We start from the raw sequence: 9,919 nt of genomic DNA, 5'->3' as shown, positions 1-9,919 counted from the left end.
GATTTGATCAATTGGTGGATTAAAGATTAGCTACTGCAGTGGTGGGGGGTTCCGTGGACCAGCCTATTAGAGGGGCACGGTAAACTCCTTTATATTCTCACCTCGGTTGTAGAGGCGCGTAGGGTATCTCCTGAGGTGGGCTTTTTGAGTGCACTTCACGTTAACCACCACGTGAGAGTGAGACTCAGCCAACGCCAAGGAACGGCTGTGATGTTCAACGAAAAATGTGTTTTATGCGAAATATGAATTTTTAACAGCCTTGGCGGTCTCAGTGGGATACCTTGACAAATGTACCCGCGAGAATTATTTTGGTAGGAGCCAAGTTTTGTGAGATATATAAGCCATGTTGATTAATTGAGTAAACTGAATATTCATGTTATGAAACATATATTGGAAAAGAATATTTTAATTCGTCTCCGTTTACTCGCCTTTAGATAGTTTAGATGGTATCTGTTTACTTACTGGGATTTTATAATCTCACCACCCTCAATTCCCCACATTTCAGGCTTAGGATAGCCGGTAGATAGCCGATTGCATCAAAGACTTCAGTTAGCCTTGCATCGACAAAATTGTAGGTTCACAGACTCGCATCTTATTGGTTAGTTGGGGACCCATGTGTCATTGTAAAAGTAATTTTATACTTTAGTTATTTGATTTAAAGTATGTATGAACATATTTAGCTTTTACACCATGTTTTTGGCAAGTTTTGGTGTTTTCGAAGAAAAATGACGAAAATGCCCCTATGAGCTAGAAAATAATATTTTATTGTTTTGATTTGGCAAAGACTTATGATTTCTTGAAATGCGAGATTTAATAACTGTCGCTCACCGGGGAGATGCGAAAGCTGATACTAAGCCTTGCTGGGTTTCGATCGGCATTCGGGGTAATGAGTCTTATCGGGATGTCGCGGTGGTTGTCATGGGCTCGATGGGTGTTCCGGGTTGTGACAGCAGTGCTGAAAGGAGCAGCATTGCTCCCATACAAATTGCTGAGACCTCAACACCATGGCAGCCAAGTAGGAAGGCTGCAACACTGGGTGAAAGGTTGAAGAAAAAAAAAGATAAGTGTAGAGCACCGTGACGCTCTAACATGTTTCATTAGAGCACAACTATTTGGGATTTTATTTTTTAAGGCTTTTTTGTGGCTATAAATATGTGATTTTTAGTAGCTGAAAGGAGAGGTCTCTGAGGGAAACAAACAACAGTCTAGAGAGAAAGAAACAAGTTATACAAAAGGAGGAAATGAGAAAAAAATGAAGACGATTGAAGATCAAGAATCAATGACAGCCTTGTTCTTCATTCTAGTTTTTCATTTCTCTCTTATTCTCTTGCTGTAGAAATGATTTATTCTTTTGAAATTGTGATGTTTGCTGAAGAAATGATGATTTAAATTCTTTTCTAGGATTATGATTTATTTCAATATGTAGTTTGAATATATGATTTTTCTTTGCTTAGTATTAATGGGTATTGTGTGGTTTATTCAAATCCATGTTTAATGTTTTTCACTGCTTGATCACTAGTTGATTTGATTTGGTTATCTAAATGTAACTTGATGAAAAGAGTTTAGATTAGGCCATTGATTTGAATAGCTTATGTTCAATTCACTTAGAGGTTAGATTATAAATTCATATTTAGTATAGACATATACATAAATATCATAGGCAGCTAAATTAGAACATAAACTTAATGAGCTTTTCTTAACTAATTTGCATAGACATATGGGATTAATTTTGAAGAGTATGTGTGCAAGAATCTTGACAAAGACTTGTACATAAAATCGTATTCTAGGTTAGCTATTCACCCCATTAATCTAAGTTTAAAGGAAAGAATTAAACTCAAATGAAATATTGAGAGACATTATGATCCTAGGTTTTTAAAGCAATAGTCTTTAGTAAAATCAAATTCATATCCTTAGTTTAGTTTCAGTAGTAATTTTTACATTAATTAAGTACTCAAATTTGAGTTACTTGGATAGGATAAATCTTATTACAAATTTAATACTTAGTAAAAGTTTAGGGGCAAATCTTTGTGGAATACGATACTGAACTTACTTCTATATTACTTGAGCGATACGCATACTTACATGTACAAAATTGACAACAAGTTCTACTAACAGTTGTACATTTTTCTTCTTTTTGGACAGTGTCATGATCCAAATCCAGGGCATGACCAACATAAGAGTATTGATAAGGGTTACCCTCTTAACTCATGCAAGCCTAAAAATTAATAATAAACCAATAACATATGTGCCTCATGAGAATCATCACCATGGAATCAAATACAAATACATATGAAAATGATTATATCATATAATAGAAAAGTATACAAAATTCATTTACATGTTTGTGTGCTTATAACTGTGGAAGCAACATAAAATGTAATCCAGTGTCTATGCCATCTTGTGGCAGACACAAAACATAAGCCATCTCGTGACAATATCCATAGTGTCATTTATTGTAGAACATAACAAGTCAAACCCATAACAGTCAAATATAAAAAACCATATCAGACAAGATCAAACCCAATAGAGTATGACTCGGAATAGAAGGGGTAATGCATATTGGATGCCATGACCATTACCTACCAAACTGAGTATAAAAGTAGCTCTCTCCAAACGACAGGGAGGGAAGTAATCTACTAATCTAAAATTGGGAAGAGTGTTTAACAAAACACACTTTTAGAAATATGTGTGAGTTAATTCCATGAACAAATATGGGGAAAGGCAACAAGCAAATATGGAATAGTGTTTAACAAAACACACTTTTAGAAATATGCAAATGAATATTTAACTACTATTTTGCAAAACCCACCATTCCAAGCATAACCACAAATCAAGTCTCGTGTTTCCAAGCATTATCATAGGATAAATTTGCCTATCAAGAGTATCAAATGTCCCCATGGTCTCCAAGCCCGCTATCTTACAAACGGATCATGGACCAAATCATCCCATAGTTTCTAAGCCCGTTGTTTTTTAGACTACTCAAGAAACATATGTTCACTATACCTCTTTGTCCAATATCTTTCAATGGTACAAGGATAAATAAAAATATTTTTATAAACATAGTTTGTAAATCAACTCATAAGTTTTAAAAAATACTTAAAGTTTGAAACTCAATTCAAGAAATTTAGATAAAATCAAAGTAAATATCAATTGAAGAGTATTTGAAACATAAATCAAGGTTATTAAATATTTAGTTCTAAAACAATGTCATTTTCCTCTTTAGAAAATCTTTTGAAAAAATTGTCATTTCAAAATAAGCATGATCTATCAATTCATGGACCCCATGTATTGATAGATTACCCCAGCTATCGATACATTACTCCAATGTATCAATAGATTTGAAGAAAAATGCAAATCCATCAGTTCTGTGTTGAATCTATCGATACATTAGCTCCATGTACTGATAGATTTACTACAGAGAGCAAAATCTCAACCTAGAGCTAACCATTAGGACCTCAATCAAGAGTATAAATCAACCATAGACAAATAAACAACATTCAAACATCATGTAACAATAGACATGATACAATTCAACAATTCAATCATGAGTTCAATAATAACTTAGTTTAAATCCACACATTAGACATTCTATCAATCAAAATGGAGCTCTAACCGAGGACATCCAACCATTTAGTGTTGCCATTCTAAACCAAATAGCTTGTTGCTCTTGGTTGACAACTATTCATAGAAAGGAGTAGTACTTCGTTAGCCACCAATATCCAGTGAGTCCTAGGAATTTCTCAATCGGCTCAAGCCGCCACTCATTGCACAAAATGGCTAGTGTCTTTTGCCACTAACTACAAGTCCTTATACCGATAGGCTCCAACAATTCAATGTACAGTGTTTAATCAATCAAGGGATGAAATCAATCATCAGTATCTATAAAGGTTGAGACAACATAAAACCATAGTCAATCAACCACACAACATTTATAATAAATGGCCATAAATGCCATGGCACCATCAAAGAGAAAAACATTTCTCATGCAACTTTTAAAATACATCCATCATGCATCAATCATTCACAAATGAGATGTTGAGATAATAATACAATTGAAAGGCTTGTTCCCCATTTTCAAATACTATATAGTATGCTATATAATCTTTGTCTATAATTTTCATTAAACATACTTGAAAACAATTGTTCACCACACAAACATTATCAAAATCCATTTATATGCAAGGCTATAGAATAAGCATGCTTCATTATATCAAAATAATTAAAAACGCCGCATCCACCCATTTCAAATAAGCATGCCTTGCTCTCTTGCACCTTATGTTGAACACTCGATTTTCCAACCACTTCAAATCTTCTTCACATAACCTAACACAATGTTTCCAACATTACAACTTGGTTCTTCTAGTCTAAAAACCATCAAATCTTTCCATAAAATTTCCAACAATCCTTTAATCCATAAATCAACAACTAATCTAACTCTTACTAAAGGATTTTAGTCTACTTTAGCTAGAGTTAAAGCAACTTTACCTCGGTGAGCCTTGAAAGTTCCAAAACCAAATCAAACCTAGGTTTTTAGAACCAAAAACGAATTTATGAGTATCCACAATTTTTGGAAATCAATCCTTCCGTTTTAAAGGTTATTAAAAAAAATCAAAACTTTACCTTCCAAAGTTCTTGGAATGAAAAAACAAGCTTGAAAATCACTTTAATTCTTCAAAATCCTTTTTTGAAAAATGGAGTTAAGAGAGAAAGAAGATGAAGGCGGATGGGTTTTGAGTAAAAAAAAACCTCATTTTTTGCCTTAAAAGGAAAGTCTGAAGGTTGAAGGGTTTTAAGGAATAAGCAAAGATTGAAATAACCTTACATTTTTCAAGTCTAAGCCTAATGTCACGACCCGGAACTCCCATCGAGCCCGTGACAACCGCCGCGACGTCTCAATTTACATTCATTACCCGGAATGTCAACCGAGACCCCGCAAGGCTTTAATATCAGCTTCTCATTTCCCCTGTGGGTAATTGTTTCCAAATACCACATTTTAAAAGATTTTAAACTGTTTCCAACTTAAACAAATGAAATAATAATTTTTATCTCACAGGGGTATTTTTGTCATTTATCCCAAAAATCTCAAAAATCATCTAAAAATATAGTATGTAAGTGGAAAACACATATTTCTTAATCAAAAATAATTTTGGATGTCTAAAACATTCGTTTAAAATGGAATTATGACTGTTATAATAAAATAAAAATATTCAATAAAATATTCAATTTTCACATAAAACGATATTTAAGAACCACTGCATAAATAATTTTTATAGCGTAAAAGCAAAATAAATTCTTACATACCGTAATACAGATAACCAAAGTATAGAATTTAATTTACAGTGACACGTGGGCCCACGAATGACCAAAAGTATCAAAAGAAATGAACCTACAGTCTTTGGATGTGGCAAGTTCAACTGTAATCCTTGCCGATATCAGTTATCTACAATCTATTCTGAACCTGAAATGGGTGGAAATGAGGGTGGTGAGATTATAAAATCCCAGTGAGTAAACAAACATCACTCAAAATATCTAAAGTCGAGTAAAAGGAGACTATTAAAACATTTCATCAAACTGTAATTTATCATCTTTCAACTTATTTCAACCAAATGAAATCAATTTATTTAAAGCAAGTAATCAGTATGGCTTATGAATTTCTTAAAAAGCTTGGCTCATGCCAAAAATTATTATCATACTCAGTTATTTGGGATACCTTGGCCGAGGGCTATCCCAACTGAGTCCGCCAAGGCTATTAGAAAGTCATGTTTTTATTTTGAAAACATAGCCATTCCTTGGCGTTGGCCGAGTTCCCCTTCACGAGGTGGTTTGGCGTGAAGTGAACTCTAAAAGTTATACCTCAGGAGTTACCCTACTCGCCTCTCCAACCGAGGTAAAAATATAACAGGATTCCGTGCCCCTCTAATAGGCTAGTCCACAGAATCCAGCCCACTGCAGCAGGTCAAACCCACCATACAATAAAATTTTGACAGCATGACAGGGCTAATATATTACTACCCAGCCTGCAAGGGTAAAATAAAGCAATTCATACAATTCATAAAAAACACAGCCCAGCCAGTCATGCCAATACAATAACATAAGCCATTAATTCAATTTTAAATTTACAACATATCAGTGGTCTCCAATTACTCTATTTTCAAAATCGTTATTTCGTTTCAAGACAATTTATAAAATATTTTCATTTAAACTCATTTTGTTTACAAAACATAAAAATTTACCATTTGAACTCATTTTCATAAAATTCACCAAAACCGAATAAAAACATACTTTAGATAATTAAAATGATGGTAAGGTTACTCACCGTGTCTAGAGTGGGGATTTTCGAAATACTCAGACTATTGGTCCTCGGGTGCAATTCCCTTGCCTTTATCAGAGGACTCACCACCTTGACACAGTACAAAATCGAGAAATTCACCACATTGGTACTAAATTGAAATTAAACTAATTTAGACTACTAATGCTTGATATGGAATGCAAAAATGTCTAAATTTTTGCCTAAATGCGGTGTTAGCCTATTTCGGTCTTTTACCCGATAAATTGATATACGCGTCCGTTTAAACTCCAAATTAATTTTTTTCAGTTTCTATACCTCAATTGCACCCAAATTGACTTAATGTCCCTCAGTGTGGTGCAAATTATCAGTCCCGATAACAAATTACGAAAATACCCCTAGTGGGTAAAAATTTGTATTTTTGCTCCGAAAATTTCCATTATTTTTCTAGGCTCATAATTCATCATTATTCATCATAATTCCTCAAATAACCATCAAGATCAGCAGCCAATATTCCCCTAGAAAATTCAGCATAATGGGTTTCAATGGGAAAAAATTATATTTCTAGCTTATTTTTGCTATATTTCAATATAACTTAACTAAAATCACTTAATTCAATTAAAATCAACCAAAAATCAAGCTCAAAACTCATCCATGGAGGTTTGGCCAGCATGGGTGTCCATACCCACTTTCTAATTTTGCATGGAAATGAGAAAAAAATGCATGGGTAGTGAAAATCACAAGGAAAATCAATGAAATTTACCTTTTCAATGCTTGATTTCTTGATTTCTCTTTATTTTCCCCAAAATTTCAGGTAGGGTTCTTATTTTTTTTTTCCCCCTTTTCTCCCCTGGTTTGGACAGCTGAAGAAGATGAGAATTCTGGAATTTTTACCTTTTAAAGGCTAAAATAATATAATATTATTTTATTCATTTTTTAATGTTTTATTAATTCCTTAAATTCTACCAGTCCATTTGTTTCCAAATTTTCATCATACACTTGTCCCACATATCCATTACATAGATAAAATTCTCAGACTTATAAAAAGTCTTGGTGGAGTAATTTTTTTTGAAATTTACACTTTTGCCCTTTAAAAGTCAAAAATTACATTTTTGCCCAAAAACTGAAAAATTACCCATAGACATATTTTTCATTCCTAATACTCATACCATTCTCCAATTTGTCCAATTTGATCTAAATTCTCTCAAAATCTCAAAATTTGTCCGCGAGTGGAAAATTACGATTTCGCCCCTACACTCTAAAAATCACCAAAATTAAACTTTTTCACTGCCAAAACCCTCAAATTATACTCCAAAACTCAAATCATTACTCCAATAAGCAAATGGGGCCAAAAAAAATAAAAAAATTATTTTCTAAAAATTCCCATTGTGTCCTTGGGTGCCAAATGACCATTTTGCCCTTAGACAGTAAAAATTCCGATTTGACTCCAAATTGACCTTGAACTCCAAATCACCATATTAAACCATTATGGGACTTTAATATTCTTAATTTCAATTTAAATTCTCTATTTGATCTTGTTCGGGGCTTAAATTAACTTAATTGTACCATTTGGTACATTGTCGTCTTTTAACGATTTTTTTTCGGGGCTTTCCAAGTATGCAAGCATATTGTCAATCATATGAATGACATGGAAAGTATTTTATAAGGTCGGGCTTGACACCTAATGTATTGATATATAAGGGTAATGTATCAATACATTTTGCCCTAGGTTTCATGTATCAATACATTTTGCCCTAGGTTTCATGTATCAATACATGATGAACATGTATGGATACATGTTCATAAAAATCCCTTTTTGCATTTGATATATCGATACATAACAAACATGTATCAATACATTTTATACAGAATGCAATTTTTAAGTCAAAAACTATCCCTTTTGACTTTGAAAAGACAACAACTCCAAAATAGACATGTACGCTCAATAAATTATGAATTTTCTAAGTTAAAATGCTTCCATAAACATGTTTAAAACATTAAATTGTTAGCTCAACAAGTTAGGTTACGAATTTAACCTTATGTCTAAAAGTGGGGTTTCACATTTTCCCTCTTTAAGAAAATTCATCCTTGAATTTAGGCAACTAGCTACTAACCTCAATTCTGAAATAATTGAGGGTACTCATGAGCATATCATCCTTGGCTTCCTAAGTTACCTCCTCACTAGAGTGATTGCACCAAAGAACTTTCACTAAAGCTAAATCCTTAGTGCAAAGTAACTTAACTTTTCGATCTAAAATCTTAACTTGTATCTCCTCATACGACAAGTCATCTTCTAACTGAATCTCCTCATGCCAAATAACATGGGTTGGATTGGGTTTAGGGTTTGCATAATACAAACATGTGAAACACTAGATGAATGCTAGAAAGATCTAAAGGTAACACCAACCTATAAGCTACTACACCAACTCTCTCTAGTATATCAAAAGGTCCAATATATCTCAAGCTCAACTTACCTTTCCTACCAATCTCATAATACCCTTAGTAGGCAAAACTCTAAAAAATACAAGGTCCCCCACCTCAAACTCCAAATCTTGATGTTTATGGTCAACGTAGGAGTTTTGTCTTTGAGCTGTCAACATCCTATCTCGACTCAATCGAATCCTGTCAATGGCTTCTTGAACCATCTCTGGTTCAAGGAGTCTCCATTCACCAACCTTAAACCAAGAAATAGGCGATCTACACTTGTGCCAATACAATGCCTCATAAGGCACCATCTCAATGCTAGCCTGATAACTGTTATTGTAGGCAAACTCTACCAAAGGCAGGTGTCTATCCTAAGTGTCTCCAAAATCCACAACACAAGCCCATAGCATATCTTTTAAATTTTATATAGTCCTTTGTTGTCAATTTTATCACGCAAGTAAATGTATTGTAAACAAGTAATATACTGAAAAGTAAAGTGTCAATCCCATAGAGAATTGAATTAAATCTCTTTGCTAAGTACTAAAATTAAAACACCTAAACCTTAAACTGCTAAAAATTAAATAAACAAAAATCAAAATTAAAATTGAAAGAAAAAGTCACAATTTAACTTGAATCAAATAATAAAAAGTTCTAAAACCACAATATCCCTATAATGTTTCATTTGAATTTCTTTTATTCCTTCTCTACTTACTAGATAGGCTTGAGTTCTTAACCCAGAGTTCAAATTTATTTATAAGTCACTGTCGAGTTTCTTATAAAAATATCTATCTTAACCAATTTACTATATGTTTATGCAAATTGAAATTAAGAAGGACTCATTAAGTTCATATTCTAATCTTGCCTACATATGACATATAAGTCCATGGCTTACTCTAAAGTTTCCAAATCAATCCAATTGGTGGCCAATCAATTAGACGCATTAAGAGCAGGATTGAAATAAAAAAACTCATATACTAATTATAAGTAAGAAAGAATATTAAAAACTCATACTATGCATTGGGCTCAATTGAGATTCTAGATTAAAAACTTAGTTTGACATAATGTATGTAAAAATCATCCAAATGTATAAACATTAAAACTACACAAGAAAGCAAAAGGATAACAGGAAAGAACTCTAATATTTATCATGCTTTTAATCCACAATCTCTTTTGGTTTTCATTGCTTCCTTGCTATCTTCAATGCTCATT

General features: G+C 33.1%; 1 protein-coding gene across 1 annotated transcript; it reads right to left on the bottom strand.

The window, feature by feature from the left end:
* LOC108663246 lies at positions 8,452-9,021 on the bottom strand. Its single transcript, XM_018126832.1, has 2 exons — positions 8,761-9,021; positions 8,452-8,655 (listed from the first exon to the last, which is right to left on the bottom strand). The coding sequence occupies exons 1-2, from the start codon at positions 9,019-9,021 to the stop codon at positions 8,452-8,454; spliced, it is 465 nt and encodes a 154-aa protein (XP_017982321.1).

The sequence above is a fragment of the Theobroma cacao genome, chromosome 9 (assembly GCF_000208745.1).
Source record: "Theobroma cacao cultivar B97-61/B2 chromosome 9, Criollo_cocoa_genome_V2, whole genome shotgun sequence".
In the NCBI taxonomy this organism is placed as follows: Eukaryota; Viridiplantae; Streptophyta; class Magnoliopsida; order Malvales; family Malvaceae; genus Theobroma; species Theobroma cacao.
This window is presented reverse-complemented; position numbering and strand designations above follow the sequence as displayed.